The sequence below is a fragment of the Bombina bombina genome, chromosome 4, assembly GCF_027579735.1.
Source record: "Bombina bombina isolate aBomBom1 chromosome 4, aBomBom1.pri, whole genome shotgun sequence".
Taxonomy (NCBI): domain Eukaryota; kingdom Metazoa; phylum Chordata; class Amphibia; order Anura; family Bombinatoridae; genus Bombina; species Bombina bombina.
Window position 1 is genome coordinate 844,679,404 of NC_069502.1, and position 16,891 is coordinate 844,696,294.

General features: G+C 41.3%; 1 protein-coding gene across 1 annotated transcript in view; it reads left to right on the top strand.

Annotated features, from left to right (window-relative positions):
- Nucleotides 1–16,891, top strand: part of LOC128657969 (uncharacterized) — a 296,601-nt gene that overhangs the window by 268,089 nt on the left and 11,621 nt on the right. The window contains exon 12 of the mRNA XM_053712409.1: nt 136–222. Within this exon, the coding sequence (XP_053568384.1) occupies nt 136–222 (87 nt within the window). The remainder of the gene's footprint in view (nt 1–135; nt 223–16,891) is intronic.

The following is a 16,891-nucleotide window of genomic DNA, read 5'->3' on the forward strand; positions in this document are numbered from 1 at the left end:
GTAAATATTTGATATGCAAAAAGTAACAGATGCTTTGTTTTTGTTAATTGAATACATATTAAGACGCCTTTTTAGGTGCAACAGAAATGGTTTCATTTCCATTTAACAAAATAAACTGATTCTATTCTTTATTAGAATTAACAGGTGACCGTGATCAAAATCTAGACACAGAAGCACATAGAGAATTTGTACAGAATATTCAGCCATCAGATGTATCTGCAGGTGAGTGATCTATGGCAGAAGTTGCTGTTAATGTTATCTTTATCATTTATTTAAAAACTCAAATGACTTAATCTTTACTAATAATTATGTAAATGATGGACCTGAAGACTGACCAATCACAATCATAAAATACTAATGTGTTGTGTAATACTACTGTATAATCAGATTTGTGTGAGATAGCTGCACTTAAAGGACATAATACTCATATGCTAAATCACTTGAAACTGATTCAGTATAACTGTAAAAAGCTGACAGGAAAATATCACCTGATCATCTCTGTATGTAAAAAAGGAAGATATTTTACCTCACAATCTCCTCAGCTCAGCAGAGTAAGTTCTGTGTAAAAAGTTATACTGAGCTGCTGCTCAGCTGCAGGTAAAAAAATTTTTTTTTTAAAAATGAAGAAATGAACAGCAGCCAATCTGCATCAGCAGTGCTGAGGCCATGAACTCTTTTACTGTGATCTCATGAGATTTCACTTAACTCTCATGAGATTTCATTGTAAACTTCCTTACACTGAATAGGGAAATAAGATGAGTGTGCACGAGGCTCATCCCTTCGGCTGTCCCGGGACAGACATACTGATATGCTGCTTAGATCCATTTAACCAAAAACATAATTGCATTCTTTATTAGAACTAACAGGTTACACATAGAGAACCTGTACAGAATATTCAGCCATCAGATGTCTCTGTAAGTGAGTGATCTATGGTATAAGCTTCACAGTTGGAAAACTCTGATTCTGAAATTATTTCACCCTATAAAAATGATGAGCCTCATTACAGACAGATTGTAATGATAAAATCTCTTTGGTTCACAAACATACCCTGTCTTCCTTTCTGTCTCACCCTCTGCTTCATGCAAATACTACACTCACATATACCCTCTCTTCTCTCTCATCCTCTGTTTCATGTGAATAGCACACACGCATGCTCTCTATTGTCTCTCACCCTCTGCTTTTTTCAAATACTACAAATACATATACCCTCTCTTCTCTCTCACCCTCTGCTTCATTTAAATAGCACACACATGCCCTCTTTTTCCTCCTCTCGTACCTTCTGCTTCATGTGAATGGTACACACACATGCGCTCTCTTTCCTCCTCTCTCAGCTTCTGCTTCATGTGAATGATACACACACATGCCCTCTCTTTCCTTCTCTCTCACCCTCTGCTTCATGTGATTAGCACACACACGCCCTCTGTTCCCTTCTCTCTTACCCTCTGCTTCATGTGATTAGCACACACACATGCCTCCTCTTTCCTCCTCTCTCAGCTTCTGCTTCATGTGAATGCTACACACACATGCCCTCTTCCCTTCTCTCTTAACCTCTGCTTCATGTGAATGGTACACACACATGCCCTCTCTTCCCTTCTCTCTCACCCTCTGCTTCATACAAATGATACACACACATGCCCATTCTTCCCTTCTCTCTCACCTTCTGCTTCATGTAAATGATACACACACATGCCCTCTCTTCCTTCTCTCTCACCCTCTGCTTCATGTGAATGATACACACATGCCCTCTCTTCCCTTCTCTCTCACCCTCTGCTGCATGCAAATACTACACACACACATGATTTTTATTCTCTTTCCCCTCTGCTTCTTGTTCATAGTACATACACATGACCTTTATTCTCTTCTCTCCCACCTTCTGCTTCATGCTAATGGCACACACACACATGCCCTTTGTTCTCTCTAACCCTCTGCTTTGTGTGAATGATATATACACATGCCCTCTATTCTCTTCACTCTTACCGTCTTATTCATGTAAATGGTACACACACACTCACCCTCTGTTCCCTTCTCTCTTATCATGTGTGTTCTATAAATGGCACACACACCCTCTGTTCCCTTCTCTCTCTCACCCTCTGCTTCATGTGAATGGTATACACACACACATGCCCTCTCTTCCCTTCTCTCTATCCCTCTGCTTCATGTAAATGATACACACACATGCCCTCTCTTCCTTCTCTCTCACCCTCTGCTTCATGTAAATAATACACACACATGCCCTCTCTTCCCTTCTCTCTCACCCTCTGCTTCATGTAAATGATACACACACATGCCCTCTCTTCCCTTCTCTCTCACCCTCTGCTTCATGTAAATGATACACACACACACACATGCCCTCTCTTCCTTCTCTCTTACCCTCTGCTTCATGTAAATGATACACACACATGCCCTCTCTTCCCTTATCTCTCACCCTCTGCTTCATGTAAATGATACACACACACACATGCCCTCTCTTCCCTTCTCTCTCACCCTCTGCTTCATGTAAATGACACACACACACACACATGCCCTCTCTTCCCTTCTCTCTCACCCTCTGCTTCATGTAAATGATACACACACACACATGCCCTCTCTTCCCTTTTCTCTTACCCTCTGCTTCATGTGAATAGCACACACACACATGCCCTCTCTTTCCTTCTCTCTCACCCTCTGCTTCATGTTAATGGTACACGCACACATGCCCTCTCTTCCCTTCTCTCTCACGCTCTACTTCATGTAAATGACACACACACGCCCTCTCTTTCCTTCTCTCTCAGCTTCTGCTTCATGTAAATGATACACACACACACACACACACACATGCCCTCTCTTTCCTTCTCTCTCACCCTCTGCTTCATGTTAATGGTACACGCACACATGCCCTCTCTTCCCTTCTCTCTCACGCTCTACTTCATGTAAATGACACACACACGCCCTCTCTTTCCTTCTCTCTCACCCTCTGCTTCATGTAAATGATACACACACATGCCCTCTCTTCCCTTCTCTCTCACCCTCTGCTTCATTTAAATGATACACACATATGCCCTCTCTTCCCTTCTCTCTCACCCTCTGATTCATGTAAATGGTACATACACATGCCCTCTCTTCCCTTCTCTCTCACCCTCTCTCTCATGTAAATGATACACACACATGCCCTCTCTTCCCTTCTCTCTCACGCTCTACTTCATGTAAATGACACACACACGCCCTCTCTTTCCTTCTCTCTCAGCTTCTGCTTCATGTAAATGATACACACACACACACACACACATGCCCTCTCTTCGCTTCTCTCTCACCCTCTGCTTCATTTAAATGATACACACACATGCCCTCTCTTCCCTTCTCTCTCACCCTCTCTCTCATGTAAATGATACACACACATGCCCTCTCTTCCCTTCTCTCTCACCCTCTGCTTCATTTAAATGATACACACACATGCCCTCTCTTCCCTTCTCTCTCACCCTCTCTCTCATGTAAATGATACACACACATGCCCTCTCTTCCCTTCTCTCTCCCTCTGCTTCATGTAAATGGTACACGCACACATAACCTCTCTTCCCTTCTCTCTTACCCTCTGCTTCCTGTGAATAGCACACACACATGCCCTCTCTTTCCTTTTCTCTCAGCTTCTGCTTCATGTAAATGGTACACACATATGCCCTCTCTTCCCTTCTCTCTAACCTTCTGCTTCATGTAAATGACACACACACATGCCCTCTCTTCCCTTCTCTCTCACCCTCTCTCTCATGTAAATGATACACACACATGCCCTCTCTTCCCTTCTCTCTCACCCTCTGCTTCATTTAAATGATACACACACATGCCCTCTCTTCCCTTCTCTCTCACCCTCTCTCTCTTGTAAATGATACACACACATGCCCTCTCTTCCCTTCTCTCTCCCTCTGCTTCATGTAAATGGTACACACACACATAACCTCTCTTCCCTTCTCTCTTACCCTCTGCTTCATGTGAATAGCACACACACATGCCCTCTCTTTCCTTTTCTCTCAGCTTCTGCTTCATGTAAATGGTACACACATATGCCCTCTCTTCCCTTCTCTCTAACCTTCTGCTTCATGTAAATGATACACACACACGCCCTCTCTTCCCTTCTCTCTAACCTTCTGCTTCATGTAAATGACACACACACACATGCCCTCTCTTCCCTTCTCTCTCACCCTCTCTCTCATGTAAATGATACACACACATGCCCTCTCTTCCCTTCTCTCTCCCTCTGCTTCATGTAAATGGTACACGCACACATAACCTCTCTTCCCTTCTCTCTTACCCTCTGCTTCATGTGAATAGCACACACACATGCCCTCTCTTTCCTTTTCTCTCAGCTTCTGCTTCATGTAAATGGTACACACATATGCCCTCTCTTCCCTTCTCTCTAACCTTCTGCTTCATGTAAATGACACACACACACATGCCCTCTCTTCCCTTCTCTCTCACCCTCTCTCTCATGTAAATGATACACACACATGCCCTCTCTTCCTTCTCTCTCACCCTCTACTTCATGTAAATGACACACACACATACATGCCCTCTCTTCCCTTCTCTCTCACCCTCTCTCTCATGTAAATGATACACACACATGCCCTCTCTTCCCTTCTCTCTCACCCTCTGCTTCATGTAAATGGTACACACACATGCCCTCTCTTCCTTCTCTCTCACCCTCTACTTCATGTAAATGATACACACACACATGCCCTCTCTTCCCTTCTCTCTCACCCTCTGCTTCATGTAAATGATACACACACATGCCCTTTCTTCCCTTCTCTTGCACCCTCTGCTTCATGTAAATGGTACACACACACATGCCCTCTCTTCCCTTCTCTGTCACCCTCTGCTTCATGTAAATGGTACACACACATGCCCTCTCTTCCTTCTCTATCACCCTCTGCTTCATGTAAATGATACACACACATGCCCTTTCTTCCCTTCTCTTGCACCCTCTGCTTCATGTAAATGGTACACACACACATGCCCTCTTTTCCCTTCTCTCTCACCCTCTGCTTCATGTAAATGGTACACACACATGCCCTCTCTTCCTTCTCTATCACCCTCTACTTCATGTAAATGATACACACACACATGCCCTCTCTTCCCTTCTCTCTCACCCTCTGCTTCATGTAAATGATACACACACATGCCCTTTCTTCCCTTCTCTTGCACCCTCTGCTTCATGTAAATGGTACACACACACATGCCCTCTCTTCCCTTCTCTCTCACCCTCTGCTTCATGTAAATGATACACACACACATGCCCTCTTTTCCCTTCTCTTGCACCCTCTGCTTCATGTAAATGATACACACACACACACACACACACACACTCTCTCTCTCTTCCTTCTCTCTCACCCTCTGCTTTATGTAAATGATACACACACACACCCTCTCTTCCCTTCTCTCTCACCCTCTGCTTCATGTAAATGATACACACACACATGCCCTCTCTTCCCTTCTCTCTCACCCTCTGCTTCATGTAAATGATACACACACACATGCCCGCTCTTCCCTTCTCTCTCACCCTCTGCTTCATGTAAATGGTACACACACACACATGCCCTCTCTTCCCTTCTCTCTCACCCTCTGCTTCATGTAAATGATACACACACATGTCCTCTCTTCCTTCTCTCTCACCCTCTGCTTCATGTAAATGATACACACACATGCCCTCTCTTCTCTTCACTCTCACCCTCTGCTTCATGTAAATGATACACACACATGCCCTCTCTTCCCTTCTCTCTCACCTTCTGCTTCATGTAAATGATACACACACATGCCATCTTTATTTCTTCTCCTCACCCTCTAGTTCATCAAATAGTATTCTGAAAATTGTTTTTATTCTGAATTCAGTCATTTTGGCCATGACTAAATATGTGATAATATAGGAATAAAATGGCAGCTGGTACTTTGCTATAAAATGATCCTTTTGAATCAATGACTGTAGTGTAACATTATGTAATCTACAGATTATTATATGTACATTTAAGTTCTGAAATATATTTTAGGTGTATATGCTTTATTTTGATTCCTTCAGATGTGCCGTATATTTTAAATATTGAACATAACATCTGAATTTTAAAATCTAATAAATACGTTATCAATCAGTTTCAATATGCCCCACATATTAAAGGGACAGTCTACTTGATTTTGGCTATTGTTACAAAAAAAGATAGATAATGCTTTTACTACTCATTCCCCAGCTTTACATAACCAATATTGTTATATTAATATACGTATAACCTCAAAGATTGATTGTTTCTAAGCCCTTGCAGGGCGCTTCTTATCTCTGCTTTTTAAGAGCTTTTCACAGCCAGTCACTCCCGTGGAGAATGATAATGGTTATGCAGGAACCAGCACTAATTGGCTGAAATGCAAATTTACGAAAAGCACTTAGATAAGGGGCAGTCTGCAGAGTCTTAGATAAAGGTAATCGCAGAGTTAAAAGTGTATTGCTATAACAGTGTTGGTTGTGCAAAACTGGGGAATGGGTAATAAAGGGATTATCTATCTTCTAAACAATAACAATTTTCAAGTAGACTGTCCCTTTAAGTGTACTGTGTTAAACATTAATTGCTTTTAAGGTGAAATAAAATCCTAAACCATGAAATATTGTTGGCAAAAAAATTTCTGACTGAAATCTGAGATCTGAGTGTAACGTGTCAGCTGGAAGCTCCAATGCAGGAAATGTGTGACAATGAAGGTAAGTGCACGTGTGTGACGTGTCTTCTGTTTATGAGGTATTGCCTGGCTTTTATAACTTATTGGCCTCTAGTTATCAAGCCATCAACCGCAAATACACTAGAACTCCACAGCGTATTTGTGGAGAGGCTGATTCGCTGTAGTTATCAAGCCCTACAGCCCGGCAAAAGTAGAATTTAGTGACGTAACATACGATCCGCCGGACTCAGTCCGACACAGATCGATGGTTACGTCACTACAGATGTTCCGAACGCAAGTTCGGCACAATCTGACTACTTTTGGTAGTTATCAAATACCTACCAGGTACGCTCGCCACTATTCCGGGCCAGCGTACCTGGTTTTCAATCGCCGCCCTGGAGGCGGTGGATCCCATAGGAATCAATGGGAGTCTGACAGCAGCGAGAGCTCATGTTCGCTGCTGCCCGATATCCCATTGATTTCTATGGGAAGTGTCTGCACCTAACACCCTAACATGTACCCAGAGTCTAAACACCCCTAATCTGCCCCCCACACCGCCGCCACCTACTTTATACTTATTAACCCCTAAACCGCCGCTCCTGGACCCCGCCACAACTAAATTAATTGTTTAACCCCTAAACCGCCGCACCCGGAGCCCTCCACCACCTACATTACATTTATTAACCCCTATCCTGCCCCCCCTACACTGCCGTCACCTACAGTACATTGATTAACCCCTAATCTACCCCCCCTACACCGCAGCCACTATATTAAATGAATTCACCCCAAAACCTAAGTCTAACCCTAACACCCCCCTAACTTAAATATTATTTAAATTAATCTAAATAAATTAAAAATAAATACTTGCCTATAAAATAAACCCTAAGATAGCTACAATATAATTAATAATTACATTATAGCTATTTTAGGGTTTATTTTTATTTTACAGGCAACTTTGTATTTATTTTAACTGGGTACAATAGTTATTAAATAGTTATTAACTATTTAATAACTACCTAGATAAAATAATTACAAAATTACCTGTAAAATAAATCATAACCTAAGTTACAAATACACCTAACACTACACTATCATTAAACTAATGACCTAAACTACCTACAATTAATTACAATTAAATTAAATAAACTAAACTATATTACAAAAAAAACCAAAACCCTAAATTACAAAAAATAAAAAAATATTACAAGAAGTTTAATCTAATTACACCTACTCTAAGCCTCCTAATAAAATAAAAAAGCCCCCCAAAATAATAAAATTCCCTACCCTAAACTAAATTACAAATACCCCTTAAAAGGGCCTTTTGCGGGGCATTGCCCCAAAGTAACCAGCTCTTTTACCAGCCCTTAAAAGGGCTTTTTGTGGGGCATTGCCCTAAATTAATCAGCTCTTTTACCTGTAAAAAAAATAAATACAATCCCCCCCCCAACATTACAACCCACCACCCACACACCCCTACTCTAAAACCCACCGGATCTTCTATCTTCATCCTTCCGGCGATGAGCGGCTCCATCTTGAAGACCTCCAGCGCGGAACATCCTCCTCGGCCGACTGACTAACGACGAATGACTGGTCCTTTAAATGACGTCATCCAAGATGGCATCCCTCGAATTCCAATTGGCTGATAGGATTCTATCAGCCAATCGGAATTAAGGTAGGAAAAATCTGATTGGTTGATTTAATCAGCCAATCAGATTGAACTTCAATCCGATTGGCTGATTGGATCAGCCAATAGAATTAATGTTGCATTCTATTGGCTGATCCAATCAGCCAATCGGATTGAACTTCAATCCAATTGGCTGATTACATCAGCCAATCGGATTTTTCCTACCTTAATTCTGATTGGCTGATAGAATCCTATCAGCCAATCGGAATTCGAAGGATGCCATCTTGAATTACGTCATTTAAAGGAACCGTCATTCGTCGTTAGTCCGTCATGCTGGAAGGATGCTCCGCGCTGGAGGTCTTCAAGATGGAGCCGCTCATCGCCGGAAGGATGAAGATAGAAGATGCCGCTTGGATGAAGACTTCTGCTGGATGGAGGACCTTTTCTGCCCCGATCGGATGAAGACTTCTGCCCGGCTGGAGGACCACTTGTGCCCGAATCCGATAAAGAGTTCGGCCCAGCTGAGTGAACACGGCTCAAGGTAGTAAAGTTAATTCTATAGAAGAAAAAACTAAGGGGACGCGCTACTAAAGAAACATGTGATGGTGTAAAAATCGTGGTGTATCTGCTTAGATAGAAAGTGGGTGTTGTGCAAATAAAGATAAAAAATTGGTTGATAGACGAATTGACAACTTGGCTCAGTGTGTGGTAACACCATCCACTGTGGTGTGTTTGAAGCAAAATAATGCTTTAAAAGGAGAAAAAAATATATATAAAAATAAACATAAAAATCAACATATAAAAAAACACTTGTGCAATTTGAACATATAAATATGTATAAGTGTCCCAGTGTCCAGTGTACTTAAAAAGTCCAAGACTTATAAGAGAGTGAGTGGAAACAGACAATGGACAGTCCACTTCAAAATAAAGGATATGGTAACAATCAAGAGTTTGTGATAGAAAGGCTTGCTCCGCTTGTGTCCACGGTGTACTGGATCAATGAATCTGTGAGGATATAAAAGCAACAACGGGCGCCAACATAGTGTGAATCAGTTTACATCAGCTGAGAAATAAAGTATACGAAATATACTCACAAGTGGAGTGGCACCTTAAATCAACAAGGTGCGTGCAGGCAGGCTGACATTCAAAACCAGCAGTCAGTTCGCTGGAGGTCTCACCCGGGAAACCTATGGATTGATGAAGACAGGTGTGGCTTACGTCAGCTGTGGATCGTTTGAGAGGCCGGAATACCAGTGGAGAGGTGCAAACAACTGTGGATACTTTCTCCAGATGATCGTATTCGTACAATCAGATTTAATCCCAAATGAAATGGTGATTGTCCAAATAAGGAAAAGTGTTCGATATCCAACCAAATATAAAATCAATAGGACATCAATATAAAATAGCAAAGAAACCGGGTCTGTATAAAAACAGAATATTTTATTTGCTACGCGTTTCTCAGTCCGTAAAGGACCGTTTCCTCAGGCATCACCTTAATTCTGATTGGCTGATAGAATCCTATCAGCCAATCGGAATTCGAAGGATGCCATCTTGAATTACGTCATTTAAAGGAACCGTCATTCGTCGTTAGTCCGTCATGCTGGAAGGATGCTCCGCGCTGGAGGTCTTCAAGATGGAGCCGCTCATCGCCGGAAGGATGAAGATAGAAGATGCCGCTTGGATGAAGACTTCTGCTGGATGGAGGACCTTTTCTGCCCCGATCGGATGAAGACTTCTGCCCGGCTGGAGGACCACTTGTGCCCGAATCCGATAAAGAGTTCGGCCCAGCTGAGTGAACACGGCTCAAGGTAGGGTGATCTTCAATGGAGTAGTGTTAGGTTTTTTTAAGGGGGGATCCGGTGGGTTTTAGAGTAGGGGTGTGTGGGTGGTGGGTTGTAATGTTGGGGGGGGGGTTGTATTTATTTTTTTTACAGGTAAAAGAGCTGATTACTTTAGGGCAATGCCCCACAAAAAGCCCTTTTAAGGGCTGGTAAAAGAGCTGGTTACTTTGGGGCAATGCCCCGCAAAAGGCCCTTTTAAGGGCTATTTGTAATTTAGTTTAGGGTAGGGAATTTTATTATTTTGGGGGGCTTTTTTATTTTATCTTCTGCCCCGATCGGATTAAGACTTCTGCGCGGCTGGAGGACCACTTGTGCCCGGATCGGATGAAGAGTTCGGCCCGGCTGGGTTAAGATGGCTCAAGGTAGGGTGATCTTCAATGGGGTAGTGTTAGGTTTATTTAAGGGGGATCGGGTGGGTTTTAGAGTAGGGGTGTGTGGGTGGTGGGTTGTAATGTTGGGGGGGGGGTATTGTATTTTGTTTTTTTTACAGGTAAAAGAGCTGATTACTTTGGGGCAATGCCCCGCAAAAAGCCCTTTTAAGGGCTGGTAAAAGAGCTGGTTACTTTGGGGCAATGCCCCGCAAAAGGCCCTTTTAAGGGCTATTTGTAATTTAGTTTAGGGTAGGGAAGTTTATTATTTTGGGGGGCTTTTTTATTTTATTAGGGGGCTTAGATTAGGTGTAATTAGATTAAACTTCTTGTAATATTTTTTTATTTTTTGTAATTTAGGGTTTGGGTTTTTTTGTAATATAGTTTAGTTTATTTAATTGTATTTTATTTTAGATCATTGTAGTTAATTTATTGAATTAATTTTTTGATAGTGTAGTGTTAGGTGTATTTGTAACTTAGGTTAGGATTTCTTTTACAGGTAATTTTGTAATTATTTTATCTAGGTAGTTATTAAATAGTTAATAACTATTTAATAACTATTTTACCTAGTTAAAATAAATACAAAGTTGCCTGTAAAATAAAAATAAACCCTAAAATAGCTATAATGTAATTATTAATTATATTGTAGCTATCTTAGGGTTTATTTTATAGGCAAGTATTTATTTTTAAATAGGATATATTTATTTAGATTAATTTAAATAATATTTAAGTTAGGGGGGTGTTAGGGTTAGACTTAGGTTTTGGGGTTAATTAATTTAATATAGTGGCGGCTGTGTAGGGGGGTAGATTAGGGGTTAATCAATGTACTGTAGGTGGCGGCGGTGTAGGGGGGGCAGGATAGGGGTTAATAAATGTAATGTAGGTGGCAGAGGGCTCCGGGTGCGGCGGTTTAGGGGTTAAACAATTCATTTATTTGCGGCTGGGTCCGGGATCGGCAAGATAGGGGTTAATAACTTTATGTAGGTGGCGGCGGTATAGGGGACGGCAGATTAGGGGTTAATAAGTATAATGTAGGTGGCGGTGGGGTCCGGGAGCGGCGGTTTAGGGGTTAATATATTTATTATAGTTGCAGCGGGGTCCGGGAGCTGCGGTTTAGGGGGTAATAAGTTTATTATAGTGGCGGTGGGGTCCGGGAGCGGCGGTTTAGGGGTTAATAAGTTTATTATAGTGGCGGCGGGGTCCAGGAGCGGCGGTTTAGGGGGTAATAAGTTTATTTAGGTGCGGGGGGCTCCCGGAGCAGTGGTTTAGGGAGTAAAATTGTATAGTTTAGTGTGGGTGTTTAGTGACAGGGTACCAAGAAAGCTGCGAAGAAGCCGATGAGCAGCGAGATCGATGACTGTTAGTTAACAACAGTCCGCTGCTCATCGCACCATACTTGGTGCGCAACTTCTTGACAGCTTTTTTGATGACTTTGGCGAACATATTCAGGTCCGCGGCGGCGATGTTAGGCGAGCGTATTGGGGCCGTCGAATGCAGGTAAGTAGACGGCTTGATACATAGGGGCCATTGTCTGTAAGTGCTGTACATTATATCACCAGTCAGGGTGTCACCTCAATCACACACTGAGTGTCACAGTACAATATAGCCTGATACTCACTGACTGTTGTCACATTTGTAGAGTTTGATTATATCAGTCCTGATCATATAATGACACCCAAGCAGGAAGACCCTATAAAGCTGCTGTCATATCTGCCACAGGCTAATCATTGTGATCTGATCAGCTGCGGATACACTGGTAGCACTTTGTAGGAGCATAAAATAAATCTCACGGCGCTGTTATTTTTAAAGCCGCTTATCTGTATCTTCTGTCTGTATATAGTGAGTTAAAGGGACATTGTATTTAAACCTTCTATCATACATTTGAAAGATCAGCAGAGAAGCATGTTCTTATTTTTATGTGGACATTTTTTAAAGGGACATTGTATTCTGCCAGCAAGCTACAGCATCAAATATAGAACTAACAGATGCAGAGAGCACAATATACAATATGCAAAAAGGCAATATTAGTAATAATTACTTTGATGAGAAGTGGCAGCAGCAGTGTCCATGGAAATTGTAAAAGCGTCCAATATTGTACCCAATTGAATTGTGTATGCTAATGAGCTCTACATGTGGACACACAGATGTAGAAGCAGAGATTTGGCCTGTGGGTGAACATTTATTTTTTAGATACATTTATTAAGAAATACAAGGATCCTTTCGGTAATATTGTATATGTTTGTTTAAAAAAAAATCAGGTTTTGACTGTGTGTGCTTATGTAGTGTGTCTGAGCATGTTTCCAGGTGCATATTTGTGTGTGTGTGTATGTGTAGACTTGTAGAATCTTACAAAGATGCATAATAATAGTACTTTATTGTCGCTATGTCAAGTATTGGGGCTCAAGTGTGGTAAGAGATCTTGTGGTTCTTGTGACCATGTGTGTCTCACGAACAAGTTCCATTCTGCTAACCGCTCGGAAGAATATGAGACAAAGGGTTGCTTAAACTGTACAAGTAAATTCATAGTTTACTTGATATACCGTTAGATTTGCTCTAGGCAATGTGTGGGAAGAACCACGCAAGATGTGGGCACGAGAATCTAGGAACATCTCTCGTATATCTCCGTGAGAGACCATGCTCGGCCGTGTCAAAACATTTTATAGATGTGCATCATGGCAATGTTGGGTCCTTTAGGTGGCAGGCTATTGAACAAATAGTGAGACCACCTAGAGGTGGCGACAAAGTACAAATTCTGAGTCGACAGGAGATCTTTTGAATCCACAAATTGGATAGCCTGCAACTAGAGGATTCAATTTTGAATTTGATATCATCAACTATTGGCAAAGATGATGCCTGGTGCTTTTGCTGTGGCATACTACAGCCTATAATATACAATAGTTATTTATACTCAAGGGTTCATTCCTGTCCCCCTATAACCCTACAGAGATGTTATGATTCACATCTTGGGACACTATGATCTGTCTATTTAAGATTCAAGACATAATAGATGTGGAAATGTTCTGAGTACCCTTTCTAGGGAGAGTAATATCCCAGTCATACAGAATGGTATTAAACAGGAGTAGCAGCTCCGTTTCCTGTTACGGCCGAGGTCAGGATAGTGGAAAGGTTTCTGTACTTTCCTGGGACTTGGTTATGGTTATGATGTAGATTGAGAGCCTCTGTATGTAACCACATAGTATCATCACTAGGATATAAAGTCAGATAACTACTCTAAGAGCTCAAGAACAGAGAGATATATATTCATGCACATATACTTACATGCAGTATTTTTATACCATTGTATATTCTTATGAATTTGTCTTGTTTAGGAATCCGCATTAATACAATTAAAATGTAGTTTCATCCTACTAATAGTTACTTTACCTCTTTCCACTAAATAGATATAATGCATTCTTTTGCTCCATAATGTTAAAGAATATAAACATATGTATATGTTTTACTACTTATTCTAACGCCAATTTGTGAACAATATAGGTATACTTTTTCTAGCTCAAATTGATGTAAAATTTGTGATAAAGTATGCTGCTATTCGTCTAGAATCCCAAAATTCACATCTCCCCTATTTTGAAAACCTTACAAGATTTCAGCTCTTTCTCGGGCTATAAGGTCAATATGCAGAAATCTGAGATAAGTGAAAGAATGAAAATGAGGAGAAGCGCTAAAAAAGCTAAAGGTGCTAAACAGTTTAAAAATAATTGCTATACAGACAAAATAGAAATAAATAGGATCAGTTTACTAGTTATAATTTAAAACAAACAATCACATTGATATATGTCCTAAAAAAGGAAAAAACATAGATCATTTAAGAATCGGACGTCTCCGATGTATAAAAAACACACAATAAAAACTGTTGTTGCCAATATACACCTTATCTCAGTATTATGAGGGAGAAGTCAGCATCAAATCTAAAGTCCTTTGGAGTGAAGGATTCTTCAGCTACCCACGGACAAAACGAGGACTACACTGTGAAGGGCCAGGCGCTTAAATTGAAGCCGGTCTCAAGTCACACACTAATGGTCCTTTTATTATTAGATCTACAGAGGAAATCTGGTTATTTTGTGACCCTGCGTGCGATCCTGCACTAAGAGCGGAGTTCACCATCTTTATTATAGCGGCCACTATAGTTCACCTTCAAGCTATCCTGACCAATAGGATTGCCCATACAGAGACGACGCCTCCCGATTTGTGACGTCACGGGACACGTACACGCCTCACGGAGGTGCCTCTTGATACACGGACGGTACACCTAAAGGTAAAACGGGTCTACACTAACCCGGCTCTGGTTCTCCTTTGAATCATCTGAGGACTTTAGATATGATGCTGACTTCTCCCTCATAATACTGAGATAAGGTGTATATTGGCAACAACAGTTTTTATTGTGTGTTTTTTATACATCGGAGACGTCCGATTCTTAAATGATCTATGTTTTTTCCTTTTTTAGGACATATATCAATGTGATTGTTTGTTTTAAATTATAACTAGTAAACTGATCCTATGTATTTCTATTTTGTCTGTATAGCAATTATTTTTAAACTGTTTAGCACCTTTAGCTTTTTTAGCGCTTCTCCTCATTTTCATTCTTTCACTTATCTTTTTTCCCTAATTTGAGGGACTTTAGGGTTGGAGTAGCCTGGTGCCTCTTGCGCACACTTTAACACACTTACACACACCAGAAATCTGAGATACTATGGCTGCGCCAAGATGACAAACTAGATCACAACTATCCCTTTGCGATTGCCAATCACACAATAACATATCTTGGTATCCAAATTCATATAAACCCCAACAAACTTTACTCTACTAATCTTGCCCCTATATGTGCTAAACTCTGTATTTTAATGAGAAGCTGGAAATCCCTTCCTATTTCATTAGCAGGTAGGATAAGTTTCCTTAAAATGGTGGTTCTTCCCCGCATTTTATACCCAATGCGTATGTTGCCTTTACTGCTAACTAAAGCCAACGTGAAATCCTTGAACTCCACAGTAAGATTCTTTTTCTGGAGAGGAGGCAAACCCCGGGTTTCCACTGACAAATTAAATATGAATTATCTTAAAGGTGGCCTGTCCCTGCCGGACTTTAGATTATATAACTAGGCAGCTTTGATCTGCTTGGTCCTGGACTGGCAGGTGTGCACACAGCATTTCTATAAGCATAGTTTGTAACGTGCTGCCCTAGGTGGCGTTTCCTTGGCATACCTACCTCACATGCCTAAATCAGGGAGTGCTAAACTGGTTGGTGTAAATCTTTTATACCGAGACCCACTACGGGCCTGGCATCAAGCCCATAGATTTTGGAAAAAAATGTGTCATAACTCTGTATACCTCCTAATTAGTGGTAATCCGACTTTTCTGGCAGGCATGGACACAAAACCATTCTTACACTGGGAACAAATAGGTTTAAAAAATGTTGGTTGATTAATAGATCCATTGACACGCTCACTGAAAACCTTTACCTCTTTACAGAGGGAGCATAACCTCCCAAATGCTAATTTCTATGCTTGTTTCCAGATACGTCACTATGTGGGGGAATTGGTCAGAGACGACTCTGATTTCTGGGAGGGATCACCTTTCCAACTCACTCAGTCCCTTTTCAAGGTGGGCAGATTTTCCATATCAGAGATTTATCAGGTTCTTTTACAAAAGTGTCTGCAACAGATACAACCAACTCTTCTGGCAGGGTGGGAGATGGAAGGTATTCAAGGAATTACGTGGGAAGAGGCTCGGGAGGGATTGGAAAAGATTAGGAAAGCCACTTTATCCAAAACTCTGAGAGACCCAGACTAGATTTCTGCATAGGTCTTACCTGACGCCTAGAGGAATGGCCAAGTGGGTCAGTGACTGGCCTAACAAATGTTCCAAGTGCTCTGCTGAATCCCATGACCTGTTGCATTTTATGTGGACCTGTCCAATGATAAAGCAATTCTGGAGTAAAATCCAATATTGGATTAACAAACAGTTAAAAATTCCAATGGTTCTAGAGCCAAATAATATATTATTCATGCACTGGGAAGCACAATACAGATATACATGCAAACAGGTGTATAATATGTATTAATACTTTCCCATTCTGGTGAACCGCAGCCGTCCCACAGTCTCTCCCAAGGTCTGTGTGAATATATCAGGTGTGCTAGCTGGAGGCGCTGGTTCAGCTTGTATCAGTCGTTGGTATCTTCCTTTCCTTTCCTTCCTCAGTTGTATAAGTCTAGGTGCAAAATAGTGGTGCTGAAATATCAGACAATACACCATACAAAGGTGAATATCTACTCACAGTGTATATTGCAGGTTACCGGCTCCTTCCCAATATGAAAAGACAATATCACAGATTCAGTAAAAAAGTTTGTCTTTATTTGGCTCAACGCAAAAGCGTTTCAACGG